Raw genomic sequence first — 24929 nt, 5'->3', positions numbered from 1 at the left:
TTTGGGGCTTTTTTTAGGAATTGCCGAGTACTGGGGAAGGGGCAAGGAAAAGGCACAGAGAGAGAGAGAGAGAGAGAGAAAGGGGGAGAGGATAGGGTTGGAAGCAGAGCTGATCCTGGCTTTTATCTCCCAAAATTTCCTGGTGACCCCTTTCAGCGCTTCCCATCCCGAGTGACAGTTCCTCCAGAGGGGACTTGGCTCCAACTTCTCCGCTGGCTTTACAAAACCAAACGTGGCGCTAACTCCTGGCAGGAATGTTCCTTTACAGGTGGTCCCTTTCCCTATTAGGGCACGCATCTCCCTGGCACGTCGGGAAATCCTTTTATTTCTGGGGTTTTTAGTTTTTCCTCTGCCTATAAAACACACCCGCGCCTGGATAAAGTTGTGGCCGCTCCTCCTGTGCGTCCGCGGAGCTTTCAAACCCCTCTGAAACCCAGCGTTTTCTGCTCTGCTTGGAAAAACAGAGCGCTCCAGGGCAGGGTCCTCCTCCCAACAGGTCCCAGCCCAGATTTTTTTCTCCGTCTCCCTTCCTTTTCTGCCGCCGGTGAGTCAGCCGTGACAAAGTCTTAATTGCGCCGCGCTGATGAATGGGCTGCCCCGCAGGTAATTGCCGGGGCTCGGGCGCCCTGCGCATCCATCCATTCATCAGGGTGGGAGGAGCCCGCTGGACTCTGATGTTCCTGGCAGCCACGCCAATTCACGCCAATTAACGCCAATCCCCATCTGCTGCAGAGCAGAGTTCACAGAATTCAGTTTTCCCACCTTAAAAAAACCCAAAAAACCCAAACCCCGAGCTGTGCAAATGCCCCGCACGAGGAGCCAGCCCCGGGCTGCGCTTTCTGCTGCTGGAAAAGGTGGTTTTTATCCCCACCCCCCGCATTCTTCCTCCTTTGTCTGGCTGGGTTCTCGCCCTGCGCGGCGGCTCACCTGCCCTGGGGCTGGAGGAGGTGGGGCCGGGGAAGGTGCCTGGGCTTGACTGCGGGGATGGAGCGGCCGGGAGGGGAGAGAGCGGCCGGGGAAGGGAGAGAGCGGCCGGGGATGGGAGAGGAGAGCGGCCGGGGAAGGGAGAGAGCGGCCGGGAGGGGAGAGAGCGGCCGGGATGGGAGAGGAGAGCGGCCGGGAGGGGAGAGGAGAGCGGCCGGGAGGGGAGAGGAGAGGAGAGCGGCCGGGGATGGGAGAGGAGAGGGGCCGGGAGGGGGTGAGAGCGGCCGGGCAAGGGAGAGAGCGGCCGGGGAAGGGAGAGAGCGGCCGGGAGGGGAGAGGAGAGCGGCCGGGAATGGGAGAGAGCCGCTCCGGAGGCTGCGGGAGCCGCTCCGATGTTGCGGGAGCCGCTCCGAGGCTGCGGGAGCCGCTCCGGGGGTTGCGGGAGCCGCTCCCGAGGCTCCGGGAGCCGCTCCGAGGTTGCGGGAGCCGCTCCGGGGCTGCGGGAGCCGCTCCGGGGCTGCGGGAGCCGCTCCGGGGGTTGCGGGAGCCGCTCCGGGGCTGCGGGAGCCGCTCCCGGGGCTGCGGGAGCCGCTCCCGAGGCTGCGGGAGCCGCTCCGGGGCTGCGGGAGCCGCTCCGGGGCTGCGGGAGCCGCTCCGGGGCTGCGGGAGCCGCTCCGGGGCTCCGGGAGTCGCTCCGGGGCTCCGGGAGCCGCTCCGGGGCTGCCGGGCTGCGCAGAGCGGGGCTGTGCCCCGCACTCCTGCACACCTTCCCCGGGCTCACCGGGGCTGGCCCGGGCGGTTCCTGTGCCCGGGGGTGCCGCGGTTCTCTGGGGGCAGGGAGGCTCTGCCCGGCTGCTCCAGGGAGTCCTGGAGTGGTTTTGGGGTCGGCAGAGACTCCTACCTCTGTGGAAATCCCACCTGGGATAAAATTCTATTTTTATAAAACTCTATTTTTATAAAATTCTGTTTTTGTAAGAATGTATTTTCGCGATTCTAGTTTCACAAAATTCTAGTCTTACAATTCTAGTTTTCCAATTCCCTTTTCCTGCTGGAATTGATTCCCTTTTCCTGCTGGAATTGATTCCCTTTTCCTGGCTGAATTGATTCCCTTTTCCTGGCTGAATTGATTCCCTTTTCCTGTTTTCCTGCTGGAATTGATTCCCTTTTCCTGCCTGGCTCTGCCCTGTGGCTCCGGTGCCCACCGGGAACTGGCCCCGGCCCCGTCCTGCCCTGCCAGGGACACTCTGGAGGAGTTTGGCTCAGGCTCAGCCTGAACTTTGAATTCTCCTCGATCGGGGCTGGAATTCTGCAGCTCGGGCAGCGAAAAAACCCAAAATAAATCCCCGAGATTGCTCCCGGATCTGGGATTTGCGTTCCCAGCCAGGTTTCAGCCCGGGTTGGACTCTGTGCCCTCGGATCGTGGCCGGAGGTGCCGAGGGAGGAGTTTGGCACGGGGGAAATCTCCGGGTGGAAATCTCCAATCTCCGGGGGGGAATCTCCAATCTCCGGGGGGAAATCTCCAATCTCCGGGGGGAATCTCCGGGGGGAATCTCCAATCTCTGGGGGGAAATCTCCGGGTGGAAATCTCCAATCTCCGGGTGGAAATCTCCAATCTCCGGGTGGAAATCTCCAATCTCCGGGGGGAAATCTCCAATCTCCGGGGGGAATCTCCAATCTCCGGGGGGAAATCTCCAATCTCCGGGGGGAATCTCCAATCTCTGGGGGGAAATCTCCGGGTGGAAATCTCCAATCTCCGGGGGGAAATCTCCAATCTCCGGGGGGAAATCTCCAATCTCCGGGGGGAAATCTCCAATCTCCGGGGGGAATCTCCAATCTCCGGGGGGAATCTCCAATCTCCGGGGGGAAATCTCCAATCTCCGGGGGGAATCTCCAATCTCCGGGGGGAATCTCCAATCTCCGGGGGGAAATCTCCAATCTCCGGGGGGAATCTCCAATCTCTGGGGGGAAATCTCCGGGGGGAAATCTCCAATCTCCGGGGGGAATCTCCAATCTCTGGGGGGAATCTCCAATCTCTGGGGGGAATCTCCAATCTCCGGGGGAAATCTCCAATCTCCGGGGGAATCTCTGTGTCTGAGCAGCCCTCGGGTCCAGGGGCAGCCGGGGGCACCCGCAGGAAACTGGGAATGGCTCCTTGATCTCCAGGGGGATCCAATCTGCCTGCCAGGGCCGCCAAACCTTGCCAGGGCCACCAAACCGTGAATGCCAGGGCCACCAATCACTGCCAGGGCCACCAAACTTTGTCAGAGCCACCAAACTTTGTCAAAGCCATCAGTCCTTATCTGCCAGGGCACCAAGCTGTGAATGCCAGGGCCACCAATCATTGCCAGGGCCACCAAACCTTGGGAGCCCAGGGAGGGAAAAGAGGAGCCCGGAGAGGGAAAATGGGACTCAGGGAGGGGAAATGGGACCCCGGGAGGGAAGATGGGATCCCAGGGAGGACATCCAGGATCCCCGGGCACAGCCACCCGGTGACCTCTCCCTCGCCGTGCCAGGTGCGGGTGTGGCGCTACCTGAAGGGCAAGGACATCGTCACCCACGAGATCCTGCTGGACGGGGGCAACAAGGTGGTGATCGGGGGCTTCGGGGACCCGCTGATCTGCGACAACCAGGTGGCCACGGGCGACACGCGCATCTTCTTCGTCAACCCCGCGCCGCAGGCGCTCTGGCCGGCGCACCGCAACGAGCTGATGCTCAACTCCAGCCTGATGCGCATCACGCTGCGCAACCTGGAGGAGGTGGAGCACTGCGTGGAAGGTGAGGCTGCTCTGAGGGTTTTATGGGTTTTTTTGTGGTTTTGTGAGGTTTTTATGGGGTTTTTGTGGGATTTTGTGGGGTTTTGTGGGGTTTCCAGCCCCTGGATGGGCAGTGCAGCTCCAGGCTGATGCGCAGCCTGAAGGAGGTGGAGCACTGCGTGGAAGGTGAGGCTGTTCTGAGGGTTTTATGATTTTTTTTTTGGTTTTGTGAGGTTTTTATGGGGTTTTTGTGGGGTTTTGTGGGGTTTCCAGCCCCTGGATGGGCAGTGCAGCTCCAGGCTGATGCGCAGCCTGGAGGAGGTGGAGCACTGCGTGGAAGGTGAGGGTGATCGGGGGCTTTTGAGGGATTTCTGTCGGTGTTCTGGGTTTTGTGAGGTTTCGTGTGGTTTTTGTGGGTTCCCAGCCCCTGGATGGGCAGGGCTGTGTGTTTGAGGGGTGTCGTTGCTGGTCCGTGTGTTCGGGGTGCTGGTGGCGTTTGGGGTCGGTGGGCGATGGGCAGGTGATGATTTAGGATCTTGTGGCGTTGGTCTCGTTGCTCTGTGAGCTCCCATCACAGCCCCTCGGGGTCAGTGGTGCGTGCACAGGTGATTTAGGATCACCCTGCCCTGCTCTGTGTGTTTGGGGTGGAGCTGGCAGCTCCTGGCCAGGTGATTTAGGATCTGCCAGCTCCTGGCCAGGTGATTTAAGATCTCTCAGCTCCTGGCCAGGTGATTTAGGATCTCTCAGCTCCTGGAGAGGTGATTTAGGATCTGCCAGCTCCTGGAGAGGTGATTTAGGATCTCTCAGCTCCTGGAGAGGTGATTTAGGATCTCTCAGCTCCTGGCCAGGGGATTTAAGATCTCTCAGCTCCTGGCCAGGGGATTTAGGATCTCTCAGCTCCTGGCCAGGGGATTTAGGATCTGCCAGCTCCTGGCCAGGGGATTTAGGATCTCTCAGCTCCTGGCCAGGGGATTTAGGATCTGCCAGCTCCTGGCCAGGTGATTTAGGATCTCTCAGCTCCTGGAGAGGTGATTTAGGATCTCTCAGCTCCTGGAGAGGTGATTTAGGATCTCTCAGCTCCTGGCCAGGGGATTTAGGATCACCCTGTGTGTTTGGGTGGCTCACTCTGCACTCCGAGTTTTTCCAAGCAGTCCCAGACATCCCCGAGCTCTCTGCGGTCTCTTCCAGCCCCGCTGGCTCCTGGAAAAACCAACAAATCCCGGCCTGAGGAGCTGCCCTGCCCCCCGGGAGCCATTCCCGAGCTCCGGGCTGGGAGCTCAGCTCCAGCACTTGTGTGTGGGTTTTCCCTCAATAAAGTGATTTTTTTCCCCTTTCCCTTCCTTCCTCCTGCTCTGTTTTCCATCAGAGATAGCGAGAGCAGCGTCAGCACCTCGCTCCCAGCAGCTGGGGAGTGTGGCAGAGGGGAAGGAAGGAGGGGAGAGGGAAAATCCAGCACTGGACAGCCCCGGGGCCCCTTCCTGCTGCCTCACCCATGGCAAGGAAGGAATCCTCCCAGGGATTCCATGGAAAACGCTCTTGGAAGTGCTGCAGAGGCCGCCCTGCCCTGTGTCCCTGTCCCCATCCCTGTCCCCCAACCCAGGGTCCCTTCCCTGCCTCCCTCCCTCCCTGTGGCAGAAATGCCAAACATCCCGGGCGTGCTGAGCAAATTCCTGTGGAATTTTCATCGGGAGTGGGAGGCTGGGAGGGCTCCTGTGGCCCTGCCAGCCTGGAATTCCAGCTCTGCATCCCTGGGATCCTGCCCTGCCAGCCTGGAATTCCAGCTCTGCATCCCTGGGATCCTGCCCTGCCAGCCTGGAATTCCAGCTCTGCATCCCTGGGATCCTGCCCTGTCAGCCTGGAATTCCAGCTCTGGATCCATGGGATCCAGAATCCTGCCAGCCTGGAATTCCAGCTCTGCATCCCTGGGATCCACAGCAGCCTCCCCCTGGCACCCTGCCCCGACCTCTTCCCGGGAATTTGGGCAATGCCAGAGCTCCAGGGGATTTGGGCACTTTCCAGGGCTATGAAAGGAAAATCAGGATTATCATTGGTGCCTCAATTCCAGGGAATGTGGGGAATTCCCAGGGCTGTGAGGGGAAAAATCAGGATTATCATTGGTGCCTCAATTCCAGGGAATTCGGGCAGTTCCCAGGGCTGTGAGGGGAAAATCGGGATTATCACTGGTGCCTCGGTTCCAGGGAATGCCAGAGCTCACCCAGGGGTGCGGGGGATGCTGGCAGGCTCCTGCCCTGCCCGGAGCAGCTTTTCCGGGAGGATTTTCCCAGCCTCGTGGCCGTGCTGGGCGCGGGAAGCGGCCGTGCCTGGGTTTTCCGTGGCTCCATGGCGATGGAATTCTCTCCCGGCCGTGGGCCGGATGTGTCCCGTGGCGAGGCTCCTTTGGTGTTTTTATCTCCCGAGGCCCAGCTCCGCTCTGGAGCCGCTCGGAGCATCAAAGGCTGGATTTTCCCAGCCCCTTCCGCAGGAAGCGCAGGGGCTGGGCCGGGTCCAGGGCTGATTTTGGGTGCAGAGCTGGTTTTGGGTCCAGGGCTGGTTTTGGGTCCAGGGCTAGTTTTGGGTCCAGAGCTGGTTTTGGGTCCAGAGCTGGGCTGGGTCCAGGTCTGTTTATTGGGGTCCAGAGCTGGATTTGGGTCCAGAGCTGGTTTTGGGTCCAGATCTGTTTATTTGGGTCCAGAGCTGGTTTTGGGTCCAGGGCTGGGCTGGGTCCAGGGCTGGGCTGGGTCCAGATCTGTTTATTTGGGTCCAGAGCTGGTTTTGGGTCCAGGGCTGGGCTGGGTCCAGGGCTGGGCTGGGTCCAGATCTGTTTATTGGGGTCCAGATCTGTTTATTGGGGTCCAGATCTGTTTATTGGGGTCCAGAGCTGGATTTGGGTCCAGATCTGTTTATTGGGGTCCAGATCTGTTTATTGGGGTCCAGAGCTGGTTTTGGGTCCTGTTTTTGGGTTCAGAGCTGGTTTTGGGGTACAGAGCTGGATTTTGGGTCCAGATCTGTTTATTGGGGTCCAGAGCTGGTTTTCGTGTCCAGAGCTGGTTTTGGGGTCCAGAGCTGATTTTGTGCCCAGGTCTGGTTTTTGTGTCCTGGGCTGTTTTTGAGTCCACAGCTGGTTTTTAGGTCCAGAGCTCTTTTGGGGTCCAGGGCTGGTTTTTGGGTGCAGAGATGCTTTTTTGGTGCAGGGCTGTGTTTTAGCCCAGAGCTACTTTGATCCAGGACACATCCCAGACCTGCTGCCTTCTTTTTCCTTCCCTGGACAGACGGACCCAGGTTCCTGCTCTGCTTCCCCGGGGCTTGCTCAGGGAAGGGAAAAGGAGCTGGAATTTCCCTGCTGCTGGAGTGGGGTGCAGCATTTTTTGGGACTCTCTCAGGGTTTCATGTCCTGTCACAACAGGATCCTTCCACTTGGGAGTGATGGATAAAAGCTGCCGGGAGGTTTGGGAGGGGTTTGCCCTGCTCCAGATCGAGCATTCCTGCCAAATTCCCTTTAAACTCTGCATCCCAAAGCTCCCGCTGCCTCCAGCTGATCCCCTCGGCGCTGCTGTGGCAGCCCCCGCTCCCAGGCAGAAATCCCAGCTGGAATTGTTTTTGCTGGAATTGTTTTTGCTGGAATTGTTTTTGCTGGAATTGTTTTTGCTGGAATTGTTTTTGCTGGAATTGTTTTTGGGTTTGGGGTTCCCTCCTGCCCAGCTCCTCCTTTTCCATGGAACTTTTCTCCTCCTTTTCCACGGAGCTTTTCCAGCCTGGGCAAGGGAGGAACCCGAAAGGGAGGAGGAGCTTTAGGAGGGTGGTGGGACATTCCTGATTTTCCCCTCACAGCCCTGGAAATTCCCCAAATTCCTGGGAATTGGGGCACCAGGGATAATCCTGATTTTCCCCTCACAGCCCTGGAAAGTGCCCAAATTCCCTGCATAATCCACTGCAGCAGCAGTGGATTAGCTGCAGCCTTTTTTACCCATTTTTTACCCATTTTTACCCATTTTTTTACCCATTTTTACCCATTCTCCACCCATTCCAGCGCTCAGCTGCAGCACAGCAGGCTGGGACCATCCCCAGGGAGGATTTTGGGACATTCCAGGCGTGGGAACCCTTTGGAGAAGCTCTGGAATGCATCCCGGGGTGAAAGAATCATATCTGAGGGCTGGAATGGGTGGAGAACAGACAAAAAATGGGTAAAAATAGATAAAAAATGGGTAAAAATAGATAAAAATGGGTAAAAAATAGATAAAAAATGGGTAAAAAATTAATAAAAAGTGGGTAAAAAATGGGTAAAAAATAGATAAAAAATGGGTAAAAATAGATTAAAAATGGGTAAAAAATGGATAAAAAGTGGGTAAAAAATGGGTAAAAAATGGATAAAAAATGGGTTAAAATGGATAAAAACATGAGTAAAAAGTGGGCAGAGACTGAGCAGGCCAGGCTGGAGCAATCTGGGCCAGTGGCAGGTGGAGCTGGCTGGGATTTCAATCCCTCCGAGCCGAGCCTGGTGACTCTGGTGGCCATGGGGTGGCTCTGGTGGCCCTGGGGTGACTCTGGTGGCTCGGGTGTCTCTGGTGACTCTGGGGTGGCTCTGGTGGCCCTGGGGTGGCTCTGGGGTGGCCCTGGGGTGGCCCTGGGTGGCTCTGGTGACTCTGGGGTGGCTCTGGTGGCTCTGGGGTGACTCTGGTGGCTCTGGGGTGACTCTGGGGTGGCTCTGGGGTGACTCTGGGGTGGCTCTGGTGACTCTGGGGTGACTCTGGGGTGACTCTGGGGTGGCTCTGGTGACTCTGGGGTGACTCTGGTGACTCTGGGGTGGCCCTGGTGACTCTGGGGTGGCTTTGGGGTGGCTCTGGTGACTCTGGGGTGGCCCTGGGGTGGCTCTGGTGACTCTGGGGTGGCTCTGGTGGCTCTGGGGTGGCCCTGGGGTGACTCTGGTGACTCTGGGGTGGCTCTGGTGGCTCTGGTGGCTCTGGGGTGGCCCTGGTGACTCTGGGGTGGCTCTGGTGACTCTGGGGTGGCTCTGGTGGCTTTGGGGACCTGCTCCCCCCTTCCCCGGCGGGCACATTCCTGGGCCCTGACTTCAAAGGCTGTTGGTGGATAACAGAGCCCGGCAGCCTTGGCAACCCTGGCACGAGCCCGGGCAGCTGCTGCTGGTGCCCCCCAGTGCCCCCAGTGCCCCCAGTGCCCCCCAGTCCCCCCCAGTCTCCGTGGTTTGGGACAGGAGCCCTTCCCCAGCCCTGCTGCCCCTCTGCCCCTGGGGCCGCAGATTTTGGGGTGAGCCCCTGCTCTGGGGCTGAATTTTGGGGTGAATTTCTGGGGGAAAATGTGTGATTTTTGGGGTGAATATCTAGGGGCTGGGCTGGAGAATTTTTTTGGGGGAATCTCTACTCCAGAGGGAGGGGGCTGCAGCATTTTTGGGGTGAGGGTCCTGCCCACACCCACCAGAGCCACGCTGGGCTGTTGGGGCAGGGCTGGGGCCTTTTCCCCAGCAGGATTTTCCCCAGCAGGATTTTCTGAGCAGAATTTTTTCCCCAGGAGGATTTTCCCCAGCAGGATTTTCTGAGCAGAATTCTTTCCCCAGGAGGATTTTCCCCAGCAGGATTTTTTGAGCAGGATTTTTTCCCCAGCAGGATTTTCCCCAGCAGGATTTTTTGAGCAGAATTCTTTCCCCAGGAGGATTCTCCCCAGCAGGATTCTCCCCAGCAGGATTTTTGAGCAGGATTTTTCCCCCGGTCTGATCCAGCTGTTTTCCCTGTGTTTTTTTCCATGTGCTGCCCCTGTGTCCCACCGATGGATTGTGGATTATTCCTTAGGTAAGAACATCATTCCTCTCCTCTTTGGGACGGAGATTGGGGCAGGGAGCACAAGGATGGATCGTGTGATTCCTGAGCTTGGTGGGGGCAGGATTCCTCGGATCTGCCTGTTCCACACAGAGGGGACAGGGTAAAACCCCTCTCTCCTCCTTGCTGGGTATAAAATTCCCACCTCCGGGGTGCTGAGGCTGGAGTCCCCTTGCTGCCGGAAGGGGAAGAGGGAACCTGGTCATTCCCTCCTGGAAAACAAAGCCCACGTGCCTTTGGGATTTATGGATTTATGGGGCCTGCTCCAAATCCTCAGGGTCACTTGGTCAAGTGGGGTGAATTGGGAGAGCTTTGCCCAGGGCTGTGACACTAATTAACTCCAGGCTGCCTGGGAAACCCGAGCCTGGGAATGGCTGGGAATGGCTGGGAATGGCTGGGAATGGCTGGAAAAGGCTGGGAATGGCTGGGAAGCAGAGATTCCTCAGTTATTCCTGGGGTTATTTCTCAATTATTCCTGAGTTTATTCCTCAGTTATTCCTTAGATTATTCCTGAGGTTATTCCATAGGTTATTCCTCAGCTATTCCTTAGGATAATCCTCAGGTTATTCCCCAGTTATTCCTTAGATTATTGTTTGGTTATTATAATTATTCCTTAGGTTATTGCAGGACCCCACTGTCCTGGGAATTCGCTCTGGAGTTAAATCCTGGGAAGGGAGGCAGCTGCCCTCCATGGGACTCTGGCAGTGGCAATTCTCCAAAGGGAAAGGGAATGAATTTTAATGGAATCTTGGAAGACTTTTAAAATTTTCATGTTCCCGTCAATTATTCAGGACGGCGGCAAAGCGACTTTAAAGCGGCGTAAAGAGCGCAGGAAAAGGAGAGGCCGCTGGGATTCCCGGAGGGAATTTGCATGTGGGAAGGGGGGGAATTGGAAAGGCTCTGCTGCTGGGCAGGAGGGATTTTGGGGAGCCGGGATGCGCTGCCTGGGGCGGGGCAGGCTCCGTGCTGGGAATGCGGGCTCAGAATTCCGGGTGGGAGCTGATCCCGCTCGGTTTTAGCGACACCAGAACTGTGCCAGCAGCAGGAGGGATCTGGGGGTGTCCGTGCCGGAACGCCGGGGCGGGGATCCATTCCCAGTTCCTGCCCGGGAAGGGTTTTTGGGGTCCTGAAGCCCACGGCTCTGACCCTGTGGGCTCAGAATTCCCTGGGGAGCCGATCCCGGATGGATCGGGGGGTCCGTGCTGGAACAGAGATCCATTCTGGTCAGGGATCCATTCCCAGTTCCTGCCCTGGGAAGGGTTTTTGGGGCCCTGAAGCCCATGGCTCTGACCTTGTGGGCTCAGAATTCCCTGGGGAGCTGATCCTGGATGGATCTGGGGGTCCGTGCCGGAACGCCGGGCCGGGAATCCATTCCCAGTTCCTGCCCTGGGAAGGGATTTTGGGGCCCTGAAGCCCATGGCTCTCACCCTGTGGGCTCACAGAATTCCCTGGGGAGCCGATCCCGGATGGACTGGGGGGTCCGTGCCGGAATGCTGGGTCGGGGTTTTTGGGGCTCTGAAGCCCACGGCTCTGACCCTGTGGGCTCAGAAGTCCCCGGGGAGCTGATCCCGGATGGATCCGGGGGTCCGTGCCGGAACGCCGGGCCGGGAATCCATTCCCAGTTCCTGCATGGGAAGGGTTTTTGGAGCCCTGAAGCCCATGGCTCTGATGCCGTGGGCCCAGAGTGCCCCGGGGAGCCGATCCCGGATGGATCCGGGGGTCCGTGCCGGAACGCCGGGCCGGGATCTCTCCCCCGCGGGTGCCCCAGCGCTGCCCGGCCGCGGCACAATCGCGGCTCTGAGGAGCCCGGCCCTGGCAGAGGGCCCGGAGCAGAGAGAGAGAGACACGGCAAACAGGGAGAGAGAGACAGAGAGAGAGAGACACGGCAAACAGGGAGAGAGAGACAGAGAGAGAGACAGAGAGACACGGCAAACAGGGAGAGAGAGAGAGAGACACGGCAAACAGGGAGAGAGAGACAGAGAGAGGGCAAACACAGAGAGAGACGGCAAACAGAGATGGCAAACAGAGACGGCTTTGTGAGAGCCAGCGAGGGAACAGGGACACGGATGGGGACAGGGGACAGGGACAGGGACACAGCCCGTGCTGGGGCCAGGGGACACCTGGAGCCCCTGGAGCAGCCCCAAAATGGGGAAGGAGCTCCTGGAGTGTCCCAGCTGTGAGGCAGAAGTTCCTGGAGTGTCCCAGCTGTGAGGCAGAAGTTCCTGGAGTGTCCCAGCTGTGAGGCAGAAGTTCCTGGAGTGTCCCAGCTGTGAGGAAGGAGCTCCTGGCGTGTCCCAGATGTGAGGGAGAAGTTCTTGGAGTGTCCCAGCTGTGGGAAAAGAGCTCCTGGAGTGTCCCAGATGTGAGGGAGAAGTTCCTGGAGTGTCCCAGATGTGGGGAAGGAGCTCCTGGAGTGTCCCAGATGTGAGGGAGAAGTTCCTGGCGTGTCCCAGATGTGGGGAAGGAGCTCCTGGTGTGTCCCAGATGTGGGGAAGGAGCTCCTGGCGTGTCCCAGCTGTAGGAAAGGAGCTCCTGGTGTGTCCCAGTTTTGGGGAAGGAGCTCCTGGTGTGTCCCAGTTTTGGGGAAGGAGCTCCTGGAGTGTCCCAGCTGTAGGAAAGGAGCTCCTGGCGTGTCCCAGATGTGGGAAAGGAGCTCCTGGTGTGTCCCAGTTTTGGGGAAAGAGCTCCTGGCGTGTCCCAGCTGTAGGAAAGGAGCTCCTGGCGTGTCCCAGTTTTGGGGAAGGAGCTCCTGGCATGTCCCGTGCCTGTTCTCCCCGTTTGCACCGGGACTTTTCACCGGGACGGTGCCAGGGACTGCCCTCCGAGCCCATTTCACGCCTCATTTGGCCGCGGCCAGGCAGGAAAGTGGGATTTAGGCCGAGTTTTTCCAGCTTAATCCTCCGGGATGCTTCCAGATCCCTCAGCCCGCTGCCAGCCCGGGCTGAATAAACTTTCCCTGCCTCGATCCCAAACGTTTGTGCAGCACAAACTCTGCCCTGAGGGGTTTTCCCCTTGTCCCGGCTCCTCGGAGTGTTTTTGGTGGTGACAGAGGGGAAACCTCAAATCCTGGCGAAGCAATTACCGCTAATGAGACACTTCCTCCACATCTGCTTCCAATCCTGGGGCAGGGAGGAGGGAGCGCAGCCCCGGCCTCTTCCTCTCCCTCAGTGGCTCTGGGGATGCTCCCGAGCTCCAATCCCAAAATCATCTCAGCTCCGATCCCAAAATCATCTCAGCTCCAATCCCAAAATCATCTCAGCTCCAATCCCAAAATCTCAGCTCCAATCCCAAAACCTTGAGCTCCAATCCCAAAATCTCAGCTCCAATCCCAAATCTCAGCTCCCATCCCAAAACCACAAGCTCCAATCCCAAAATCTCAAGGTCCTGATCCCAAAATCTCAGCTCCAATCCCAAAATCTCGAGCTCCCAATCCCAGAATCCCTAAATTTCTACTAAAACAAGTGAGACAATTTTAAATTCTTGATGAAGTTGCTGCTTTTGAGATAATCAGTTCTTTGTTCATCAAGGGACTGAGGAGTCTCCCACCCCCAGGAAACACAATTGCAGCTTCAAACCAGGACAGGAATCTTTGTTGCAGCCCAGCTCCATCCTCCCACCCTTCCCAGGAAGATTCCTGCTCCTCCTGCCCGGGGAAACGTTCCACCGACCTTGGATCGGAGCCTCCCGCTCTCCTTTCGGGTTTTGTTGTGTTTAATCTGTGCTAAAACAAACTTCTGCTCCCTCTCCTGGTGCTCACAGCTGCCCCACAGCTCCGTGAAGGGGAAAAGCAAAGCTGGGGGAATTTCTGCAGGGCCTGAAAGGAGGGGATTGTGTGGGAAGGGCTGGAGTGTCCATCCAGAGCCGTGGGATAAATGGAATTGTGTGGGAAGGGCTGGGATGTCCATCCAGAGCCGTGGGATAAATGGAATTGTGTGGGAAGGGCTGGAGTGTCCATCCAGAGCTGTGGGATAAATGGAATTGTGTGGGAAGGGCTGGAGTGTCCATCCAGAGCCGTGGGATAAATGGAATTGTGTGGGAAGGGCTGGAGTGTCCATCCAGAGCTGTGGGATAAATGGGATTGTGTGGGAAGGGCTGGGAAGTCCATCCAGAGCCGTGTCCCTTGGAGCAGAAAATCCGTGGGATTTAAGGGAATTCATGGGAGTTCTGAGCTTTTGGCTGTGCCTGGGACATTCCCCAGGATTTCCCCGAGTGCCAGCTCCTCGTGGATCAGCTCCTGGGGATCAGCTCCTCATGGTTCAGCTCCTGGGGTGCTCCTGGGGCTCTGTGCTGTGCTGGGCTCAGTTTCGGTGTCCTGGGGTGCTCTGGGGGCTCTGTGCCATGCTGGGCTCAGTTTCGGTGTCCTGGGGTGCTCTGGGGGCTCTGTGCTGTGCTGGGCTCAGTTTCGGTGTCCTGGGGTGCTCTGGGGGTGCTCTGGGGGTGCTCTGGGGGCTCTGTGCCATGCTGGGCTCAGTTTCGGTGTCCTGGGGTGCTCTGGGGGTGCTCTGGGGGCTCTGTGCCATGCTGGGCTCAGTTTCGGTGTCCTGGGGTGCTCTGGGGGCTCTGTGCCATGCTGGGCTCAGTTTCGGTGTCCTGGGGTGCTCTGGGGGCTCTGTGCTGTGCTGGGCTCAGTTTCGGTGTCCTGGGGTGCTCTGGGGGTGCTCTGGGGGTGCTCCGGGGGCTCTGTGCCATGCTGGGCTCAGTTTCGGTGTCCTGGGGTGCTCCCCCCGGATTTTCGGGGCCGGGTTTGCTGCTGCTGCCCGCGGGAGCAGCGGGACCCGGCTGCCCGTGGCCCTGGCAGCTCCTGGTGCCTCTCGGGCATGGCTCGGTCCTCGTGCTCCGAGGTGGGCACGGCAATGAGCCCTGCAGGGGCTCCCCGGGGGCTCGCTGAGGTTTTTGGGGCCACTCAGCCCGAGCCTGGCGTGGGAGCGCGGGTGGCAGTGCCAGTGTCCCTCTGTCCCCCTGTCCCTCTGTCCCGGCTCCTTCCCAGCGGGCTCTGGAGCTCTGGGCGCTTCCCTCCCTCGAGTTCTGTGCTCACCCAGGAGTCTGAGGTTCACTGCCGACCCCAGAGCAGATTTTTGGGGTGACTTGAGGTGGGCAAAGCTGTGCCAGCTCTGCCCTCGCGTGCCAGGGGAGCTGAGGAGAATCTGTGACCAATCCTTGGCCTTGGGTTCCCTTGCTGGAGCTGCTGCAGGTGGGAAAAGCGCCCAGCTCTGCTCCCTGGGACCCCGGAGCTTTGGATGGCTGGGAGCAGGGATACAGAATTCCCTGGGCTGGGATACAGAATTCCCGTGGCTGGGAGCAGGGATACAGAATTCCCTGGGCTGGGAGCAGGGATACAGAATTCCCTGGGCTGGGATACAGAATTCCTGTGGCTGGGAGCAGGGATACAGAATTCCCATGGCTGGGATACAGAATTCCCATGGCTGGGAGCAGGGATACAGAATTCCCTGGGCAGGGATACAGAATTCCCATGGCTGGGATACAGAATTCCTGTGGCTGGGAGCAGGGATACAGAATTCCCATGGCTGGGATACAGAATTCCCATGGCTGGGAGCAGGGATACAGAATTCCCTGGGCTGGGATACAGAATTCCCATGGCTGGGAGCAGGGATACAGAATTCCCATGGCTGGGAGCAGGGATACAGAATTCCCTGAGCTGCGAGCAGGGATACAGAATTCCCTGAGCTGGGAGCAGGGATACAGAATTCCCTGGGCTGGGATACAGAATTCCCTGGGCTGGGATACAGAATTCCCTGGGCTGGGATACAGAATTCCCGTGGCTGGGAGCAGGGATACAGAATTCCCGTGGCTGGGAGCAGGGATACAGAATTCCCTGGGCTGGGAGCAGGGATACAGAATTCCCCTGGCTCGGATACAGAATTCCCTGGGCTGGGAGCCCGGCCGGAGGTGGGGCTGGAGGTGCCCCCGTGGCAGAGGGGCCCTGGGGAGGAGGAAAGCTTGGGGGGGCTGCTCCTGTTTCCTGCTTCTAACCTGATTTCTTCTCTCCTTTTTCTCCTCCCCTGCTTTCTAAAGAACATAGGAAGCTTCTCGCTGGTAAGTGGTGGGGCTGTCCGATCAAAAAAACCCAAAATTCCCATTTTCTCCATCCCTGTCAGCCTGGCTTAGCCAGTGCCATCCTCATCCCTGGGGATGTGCTGGGGCCGTGGGAGGCGCCCGAGGAGCCGCCACCGCGGCTGGCAGGGCATGGCCTGGGGGCTCCTGGCTGTCCCCAACCTCGGGGCTGTCCCCACCCTGGGGCTGGCCCCTGTGCCCCTGGGGGCTGTCCCCACCCTGGGGCTGGCCCCTGTCCCCCTGGGGGCTGTCCCCTGTGCCCCTGGGGCTGTCCCCTGTGCCCCTGGGGCTGTCCCCACCCTGGGGCTGTCCCCACCCTGGGGCTGTCCCCACCCTGGGGCTGTCCCCTTGTCCTGTCCCCACCCTGGGGCTGTCCCCACCCTGGAGCTGTCCCCTGTCCCCCTTGTCCTGTCCCCACCCTGGTGCGTGGAGCTGTGCTCTCAGGGCTCCTCACAGTGCTTGGCTCATCTTCCTCTCCATCCTCAGCCTCTCACCTTCACCAGCGGGCAGGGCTCCCTGAGCTGGCACCGGGGCAAACTGGGAGCACTGGGCTGCTCCGGGGGCTGGGGCATCGCTCACATCCAGGGAATTCCTGGCTGGGCTGGGAAGCTCCCGGTGGGAGCAATTCCTGGGGAAATTCTGGGGAAAAGCGAGGAGAAGCAGGGGTGGGTTCAAGCTGGAGGAGGGTTTAGGTTTGATAGAATAAAGGAATTTTTACAGTGAGGGTGGCAAAACGCTGGCACGGGGTGCCCAGGGAGCTGCCCCATCCCGGGAGGTGGCCAGGGCGCGGCTGGACGGGGCTTGGCTGCCAAAGGAGCTGAGGAGGAGGGATTGAACCTGGAGTGCCCCAGTTTGGGGCTGGGACTGCTCCCCTTCCCCCTTGGCTGCTCAGCCCAGGATTTTAGGATCTCTGCCGACCCCAGAGCAGTTTTTGGGCGGTGTGGGGAGGACGGAGCTGTGCCAGCTCAGCTGCTCCTCGCTGCCAGGGGAGCTGAGGGCGTTGAAGCAGCTCCAGCTGTGGAGGGAGCGGATAAATCTGGATTTCCTGGCTGTGCTCATCCCCGGGCTGGGGACACGGAGCTGGGGACAGGGAGGGGACATGGAGCTGGGGACACGGAGCTGGCCGGGGACACGGAGCTGGGGACACCGAGGGGACACGGAGCTGGGGACAGGGAGCTGGGGCTGCGGGAGGAGCACAGGGAAGTTTTTCCAAGCCCACAGCATCCTCTGCTGGCTGCTGCTCCCTGAGCCTCCCACCCCGGCAGGGAATGCCCGGCAGGGAATGCCAGGCAGGGAATGCCCGGCAGGGAATGCCCGGCAGGGAATGCCAGGCAGGGAATGCCCATCAGGGAATGCCCATCAGGGAATGCCAGGCAGAGAATGCCAGGCAGGGAATGCCGGCTGCTTCCCGGGGGCAGAGCCCTGCCCTGGCAGCTCTGGCTGGCACCTTGGGGACAGTGGCACCGTGCCAGCAGCTGCCACCCCGTGCCCGGTGCCACACCAGGGCCGTGCTCCCAGAGCTCGTCACCGCCGTGCCTGGCACAGGAGCTGCTGCCACCGCCCCTGGCACTCCCTGGTGTCCCCTGGCACTCCCTGGTGTCCCCTGGCACGCCACCACACCCCTGAGGGCAGCCTGGACATGCCCGGGACAAGGGACACGGGACAAGTGGCACGGGACAAGGGACACGGGACAAGTGGCACAAGACAAGTGGCACGGGACAAGGGACATGGGACACGGGACACGGGACCAGTGGTGGCAGCGGTGCCCGGTGATGCCGCCGCGGTGGCACCAGGACAGGAGCTGGGGCTGGCTGCTCCTGGCTCTCCCAGGGCTGGCAAAGGGTCAGGATTCCCGGGAATGTCCTCGCTGTGCCAGCGCAGCCCTGGAGCCCCGCGGGCTGCGGAGGTGAAGGGTTGGAAAGGTGCCCCCGTTTGTGCCCCCGTTTGTCCCCCCGTTTGTCCCCATTTGTCCCCTCCTCCCGTGCGGGTCTCTGGAGCTGCTCCGGGCTCCGCTCCCTCTGGAATTCCTGGCACAGGAGGGGAGGGGAAGGGCAGGAGAGGTGAGGAAGGGCAGGAGGGGAGGGGAAGGGGAGGGGAAGGGCAGGAGGGGAGGGGAAGGGCGGCAGGTGGCGGTGCGAGCCCGCGGAGCAGCGCGGCCACCTCGGCTGCTCCTCCCCTCGTGGCGAGGGGCAGGGACACCCTCGGGGGTTGTCACCGTCGCTGTCCTGCAGGCTCCTCCTCCTCCTCCTCCTCCCTCTTCCTCCTTCTCCTCCTTTTTTTCCTCCTCCTTTTTTCCTCCTCCTCCTCCTCGCTCCTCCTTCTCCTTTTTTTCTCCTTTCTTCCTCCTCCTCCTCCCCCAGTTAGCTCCCAAACAACAAATCCCAATTATCTCCCTGCCAAACAGGATTAGCGGGGAGGCAGGGGTGACTGACAGCTGTCAATCATCCCACAGCTGTCAATCATCCCACAGCTGTCAATCATCCCCGAGCAGCAGCTCGGCTTTTCGGGGGTTTTTGGGGCTGGGAAGGAATCGAAGCTGCTGCTGTCGCTTCCCAAGGGTGGAGCCGTGTCCTGCTGCTCCCGCGGCAGGGGATGGGGCTCAGCTGGAAATCATGGATTTTTAGGATTTTTACCATGTAGTTTAGCTGGGAGCTGGTGGATTTTTAGCATTTTTACCGTGTGATTTAGCTGGGAATTGATGGATTTTTAGGATTTTTACTGTGTGATTTAGCTGGGAGCTGATGGATTTTTAGAATTTTTACCATGTGATTTATCTGGGAATTGATGGATTTTTACCGTGTAATTTAGCTGGGAGCTGATGGATTTTTAGGATTTTTACTGTGTGATTTATCTGGGAATTGATGGATTTTTAGGATTTTTACCGTGTAATTTAGCTGGGAGCTCATGGATTTTTAGGATTTTTACCATGTGATTTATCTGGGAATTGATGGATTTTTAGGATTTTTACCGTGTGATTTGTCTGGGAATTTTAGGATTTTTACCATGGGGCTTAGCTGGGAGGTGATGGATTTTTAGAATTTTTACCATGTGGTTATGCTGGAAGTCGATGGAATTTTGGGATTTTTACCGTGTGGTTTAGCTGGGAGGTGCTGGAGGTGAAGGATGCAGGAGAAGGCACTGAAGGGTGCAGGAGATGGGATGGGAAGGGTGCAGGGGCTGGGATGGGAAGGGTGCAGGAGGTGGGATGGGAAGGGTGCAGGAGATGGGATGGGAAGGGTGCAGGAGAATGGGATGGGAAGGGTGCAGGGGCTGGGATGGGAAGGGTGCAGCAGAAGGCACTGAAGGGTGCAGGAGGCACTGAAGGGTGCAGAAGATGGGATGGGAAGGGTGCAGGAGGCACTGAAGGGTGCAGAAGATGGGATGGGAAGGGTGCAGGAGATGGGAAGGGTGCAGGAGATGTGATGGGAAGGGTGCAGGAGGCACTGAAGGGTGCAGGAGGTGGGATGGGAAGGGTGCAGGAGATGGGAAGGGTGCAGGAGATGTGATGGGAAGGGTGCAGGAGGCACTGAAGGGTGCAGAAGATGGGATGGGAAGGGTGCAGCAGAAGGCACTGAAGGGTGCAGGAGACACTGAAGGGTGCAGGAGGTGGGATGGGAAGGGTGCAGGAGCTGGGATGGGAAGGGTGCAGCAGAAGGCACTGAAGGGTGCAGGAGGCACTGAAGGGTGCAGGAGGTGGGATGGGAAGGGTGCAGCAGAAGGCACTGAAGGGTGCAGGAGACACTGAAGGGTGCAGGGAGCGAGGCGGGATTCCAGACCAGCAATCTCCTGGGCTGATTTGGGTTTTCCCCCCTCTTTCTCTGTTTCTCCTCTGGGACTCGCACCTCGGGGTGCTCCCAGCCCTCGGAGGGGAGCAGGGGGGCTCTGTGGGATGGGTGGGGGGCCGCTTGTGCCCGTCCCGGACCACCCAGCGTCCCCCCGTGGGAGTGATAACCCAGGGTTTTTTTGGGGTGATAACCCAGATTGTTGGATGATAACCCAGTTTTTTGGGGTGATAACCCAGTTTGTTGGATGATAACCCAGGTTTTTTGGGGTGATAACCCAGGTTTGTTGGATGATAACCCAGGTTTTTGGGAGATAACCCAGGTTTGTTGGATGATAACCCAGGTTTTTGGGCGATAACCCAGGTTTTTGGGCGATAACCCAGGTTTTTGTGTGATCACCTCAGCCCAGGGTCTCCGTCGTCCCCTCAGCTTCCTCCTGCGGGGTTTTCTCGCAGCCTCCCTCCGTGCCGAGGAAGACGGGGCTGCGGTGGCTGAGGAAGGAGCCAGCGCGTCCCGGGGCCCCTTCCAGCGGCAGCAGGGACCGTGCTGTGTGTGGTGCCGGAATTCCATCCTGGCAGAGCCTCACCCGAGGGAGCGCCGGGCGAGCTCCGGGTTTCCCTCGGCCATCCGTGCCCGGAGCCGGCGGCCCCTTTCCCGTGCGGGAAAAGCCGGGAGCCCGCAGCGATGGAGCGCTCCCATCCCTGCTCCTTTTCCCGGCTGCTTTTGGGGAAGCTGTGCCAAATCCGTGCCGATAACATCCGAAAAAAATAACAGCCGGGATTTTCCCTGCGGTTCCCGTGGCTCCGGGCGTCTCCGGGTGGGCGATGCCGGCGGAGGAGCGGGGCAGAGGCTGGAGGGGCTGAGCTCCCACCGCCCCCAGCCCTCCCTGCCCATCCCGGGGGTCCTGGGGGTCCCCACGCCCTGTTCGGGGTGGGGCCGCGGCTCCTGCGCGACCCCCGCCCGCCGCGCTCTTTGTCTGCGCCGCGCCCCTGCGCCCCCGCTCCCCTTTGTGCCGAGGGTCTCGCCGCGCCCCCTCCCCGCCGGGCCGGGCCGAGGGGCGGGCGGAGGGTCGGGGAGGCTCCGGGGCGGGCGCCGGGCTCCATCCGCGCCGCCGCTGCCTTGTCTGCTGCTGCGCGGCCGCTTCTCGGAGAGCGCCGGGACTGGGGACCCACCTCCCTCCGTCCCTGCCCCGATCCCTCCCAGCCTCCCTCCATCCCTCCCAGCGTTCCTGCATCCCTCCCAGCCTCCTTTCATCCCTCCCAACCTCCTTTCATCCCTCCCAGCCTCCCTGCATCCCTCCGTGCATCCCTGCCCCGATCCCTCCCAGCCTCCCTCCATCCCTCCCAGCGTTCCTGCATCCCTCCCAGCCTCCTTTCATCCCTCCCAACCTCCTTTCATCCCTCCCAGCCTCCCTCCATCCCTCCCAGCCTCCTTTCATCCCTCCCAACCTCCTTTCATCCCTCCCAGCCTCCCTGCATCCCTCCGTGCATCCCTGCCCCGATCCCTCCCAGCCTCCCTCCATCCCTCCCAGCGTCCCTGCATCCCTCCCAACCTCCTTTCATCGCTCTCAGCCTCCCTCCATCCTTCTGTGCATCCTTGCCTCGATCCCTCCCAGCCTCCCTCCCTCGATCCCTCCATCCCTGCCTCGATCCCTCCATCCCTGCCTCGCTCCCTCCATCCCTCCCAGCCTCCTTCCCTCCCTCCTTCCCTCCCTGCGTCCCTCCGGCCGCTCCATGCGGGGCTCGGCGCGGAGCCGCGGAGCCTCCGGCGGGGTCCGGCATGTCCGAGCGGCGTGAGGGGGGCACGGGCAGCCGGCCCCGCCGGGGCCGAGCCGGGCCCCTTCCCGCCGGCCCGGGGCTCGGCACGGCGCTGCGGAGCCGGGTGAGCCTGCAACGGGAGCGGGGATGTGCTGGAGCGGAGCTGAGAGCATCTGCCTCGGGCTGAGCTGCATCCCGGCATCCCGGGGCTGATCCTGGGGCTGATCCTGCAATCCCGGGGCTGGTCCTGGAGTCCTGAGGCTGATCCTGGAGTCCTGAGGCTGATCCTGGAATCCTTGGACTGATCCTGCAATCCCAGGGCTGATCTCAGAATTTTGGGCTTCTCTGAGAATCCTTGGGCTGCTCCCGAATCTTGGCTGCTCCCAGAATTTTGGGTTTCTCCTGGAATCCTTGGGCTGCTCCCGGAATTTTTGGCTGCTCCGGCTGTGAGGACCTGCGGAGGGTCAGAGGCTGCTGGACGTGTCCTGGAGCAGCCGCTGGACAGCGGAGGGAGCTGCGAGTGCCCGGAGCGAGGCCGGCGTGGATCCGAGAGGATATCCCGGAGGATCCAAGAAGATATCCCGGAGGATTCTGAGTGGTTATCCCAGAGGATCTGAGCGGTTATCCCAGAGGATCTGAGCAGTTATCCCAGAGGATCTGAGTGGTTATCCCAGAGGATCTCAGCAGTTTTCCTGGAGGATCTCAGCAGTTTTCCTGGAGGATCTCAGCAGTTTTCCCAGAGGATCCCAGGGGTTTTCCCGGAGGATCTCAGCAGATATCCCAGAGGACAGCGATATTCCCAAGCCTGGGAGTGCTCCGTGCTGGTGCTGTCCCTGTCCTGCTGTGACATTCCCACCCCAGCGTGTCCTTGTCTTGGGTGGGCTCAGGCACAGATTTGGAGCCCTCAGTGCTGCTGGGAGTTTGGATTGCTTTCTGTGGTTTTTGGATTGCTTTCTGGGGATTTCGGTTTCCCTTCTGGGGATTTTGGATTGCTTTCTGTGGATTTTGGATTGCTTTCTGCGGATTTCGGTTTCCCTTCTGCGGATTTCGGTTTCCCTTCTGGGGATTTTGGTTTCCTTTCCACGGGCAGCCGTGCATGGACACCTCGGGGGCTGGCTGAGTGTCCCCGAGCTGTCCCCGAGGCCGCGCCTCTGCCATGGCCCCGCCGGGCACGGGGTGCTGAAGGTGCCCCCATCCTGCTGCCCGCCGAGATGGGAACCTGCGGGACAAGCTAGGCTGCCAGAGCCGCGGGGCCGGGGATCCATGTGAGCCCTGCGGCCGCCAAGGCGGGCGGCCGGCGGCCCACGGGGTGCCAGAGCCCAGCATGACGGCGTGCCAGCACCCCGCGGCAGCCCTGGAGCGGGACCGGCTGTACCAGCACAAGGTGTCCCTGGTGGTGCGCTACTTCATGATCCCCTGCAACATCTGCCTCATCCTGCTGGCCACCTCCACGCTGGGCTTCGCCGTGCTGCTCTTCCTCAACAACTGTAGGTGTCCCCGAGCGGGGCAGGGCCGCGCTCCGGGGCTCCGGGGACAATCCCGGCCCTGGCACATCCCTGCCCCGCTGTGCCCTGGCAGGGAAGCGGCAGCAGCGCGGCGAGGGCGGCTCTGCGTGGGCCGGGCAGCGCCCACCTGCTGCTGCACTGCTGCTGCTGCTGCTGCACTGCTGGTGCTGCACTGCTGCTGCCGGCGCGCCCCGTCCCAAATCCGGGCGGGGATCCGGGAACGGGAGGGTTTGGGAAGGGCTGGAGGTGATCTGGGGGATGTGAGGATGATGGAGGTGATGTTTGAGGGGATGTGATGATTTGGGAAGGACTGGAGATGATCCAGGGGATGTGAGGATTTGGGAAGAGCTGGAGGTGATCCAGGGGATGTGAGGATTTGGGAAGGGCTGATGCAGGAGGTGATCCAGGGGATGTGAGGATTTGGGAAGGGCTGGAGGTGATCTGAGGGATGTGAGGATTTGGGAAGGGCTGGTGCAGGTGATGATCAGGGGGATACGAGGATTTCCCCGAGGTCTGGCTCTGATCCCGGGTGCAGCGACTGGATCCCAGCCCTGGCTGTGGATCCCAGCCCTGGCTGTGGATCCCAGCCCTGGCGGTGGATCCCAGCCCTGGCTGTGGATCCCAGCCCTGGCTGTGGATCCCACCCCTGGCGGTGGATCCCACCCCTGGTGGTGGATCCAGGTTGTTCCTGCCACCGGCACAGCTGCTCCCCTTCCCGAGGAGCACCCCAAACTCCGGCCTGCCCTTGGGCTCCCCGAGCCTGTGGGGAGGGCAGCGGCTCCTGCAGCCCGGCCTTGGGAATAAACCCTGGGAACACACGGGAGTGTCCAGGGGGGACACACGGGAGTGTCCAGGGAGTGTCCCACGCACGGGAGTGTCCAGCCTGTGTCCCACGGGTGTCCCGAGGAGCCGGGCAGGAGCTGGGCCTGGGGGCTGCTCCCACATCCCGCGCCAGAGACGCTCCAGCGCTACCTGGGGCTGTCCCAAACCAGGTTTTGGTGATCCTGGCTCTTCCAGGAGCTCCTGGGAGCCAAACCTGCTCGAGGAGGGATGAACACCATCCCGAAAAAGGGCTGGGGCAGGGCTGTGCCCGAGGAGAGGGAGGGACACCATCCCAAAAAAGGGCTGGGTTGTGCCTGAGGAACCTGTGACAGCTCTGCTGATTCCTGGGGTTATCCCAGACCAGGTTTTGGTGATCCTGGTTCCCCTTCCTGCCTCCAAGAGCTCCTGGGAGCCAAACCTGCTCGAGGAGGGATGAACACCATCCCAAAAAAGGGCTGGGGCAGGGCTGTGCCCGAGGAACCTCTGACAGCTCCACGGTTTTTGTTTCCTTGCAGACAAACCCAACAGTTACTTCACGCAGACGCCGCCGCCGCCGAGGGATGGTGAGTGCCCAGTGTCCCCAAACCCTGGGGACAGCGAGTGCCCAGTGTCCCCAAACCCTGGGGACAGCGAGTGCCCAGTGTCCCAAACCCGGGGACAGTGAGCGCCCAGTGTCCCAAACCCTGGGGACAGCGAGTGCCCAGTGTCCCCAAACCCTGGGACAGCAGGAGTGTCCCCAAACCCGGGGACAGCGAGTGCCCAGTGTCCCCAAACCCGGGGACAGCGAGTGCCCAGTGTCCCAAACCCGGGGACAGCAGGAGTGTCCCCAAACCCGGGGACAGCGAGTGCCCAGTGTCCCCAAACCAGGGGACAGCGAGTGCCCAGTGTCCCAAACCCGGGGACAGCGAGTGCCCAGTGTCCCCACACCTTTGGGGACAGCAGGAGTGTCCCCAAACCCAGGGACAGCGAGTGCCCAGTGTCCCAAACCCAGGGACAGCAGGAGTGTCCCCCGGGCTGGCCCTTCCCCCAGGGAAGCCTCTCCTGACCCCGCTGATCCGGGGGGATTTGGGGGATTTGGGGGATTTGGGGTCCCTCCCTGGGGTGCAGGGTTGGGGTGAGCAGGGGGGGCAGGTGCCCTCAGGGCTCCTTTTCTCCGGGGATTTTCCTGGCTGGAAGCAGGGCAGGGCTGCAAAAGGTGAATTTTTGTGTTTTCATTCTTGCCTCTCCCACTCTCCCACCTTTCCTCTGGTTTCACAGAGAATTTTGGGGTTTTTTGGGGGTTTTTTTTTGTTTTTTTCTTTTTTTCTGGAGGTTTTTATCAGCTCCAGGAGCTGCTGGGAAGCCCAGGCTGAGATAAAACCATCACAGGAGCTTTGTTCCTTTTCAAAGCCAGCTTTAAACCCCTGCCTTTGCTGGTAGGCTCCACGTGCACAGATAAGAGCCCGGCAGCCAATTAATAACCTGCTCGTTGCTTTTTTAAAAACTT

General features: G+C 60.2%; 1 protein-coding gene across 1 annotated transcript in view; it reads left to right on the top strand.

Annotated features, from left to right (window-relative positions):
- Positions 1-773: 773 nt before the first annotated feature.
- The window catches only part of AGRN (agrin), a gene marked incomplete at its 5' end in the record, with an annotated part of 71946 nt that continues 47790 nt past the window's right edge, over positions 774-24929 (top strand). Inside the window, 4 exons of the mRNA XM_077788093.1 lie at positions 774-947; positions 3438-3699; positions 15539-15559; positions 23959-24006. Of these exons, the coding sequence (XP_077644219.1) occupies positions 774-947; positions 3438-3699; positions 15539-15559; positions 23959-24006 (505 nt within the window). The remainder of the gene's footprint in view (positions 948-3437; positions 3700-15538; positions 15560-23958; positions 24007-24929) is intronic.

This window comes from Lonchura striata, chromosome 24, assembly GCF_046129695.1.
Source record: "Lonchura striata isolate bLonStr1 chromosome 24, bLonStr1.mat, whole genome shotgun sequence".
Lineage (NCBI taxonomy): Eukaryota > Metazoa > Chordata > Aves > Passeriformes > Estrildidae > Lonchura > Lonchura striata.
This window is presented reverse-complemented; position numbering and strand designations above follow the sequence as displayed.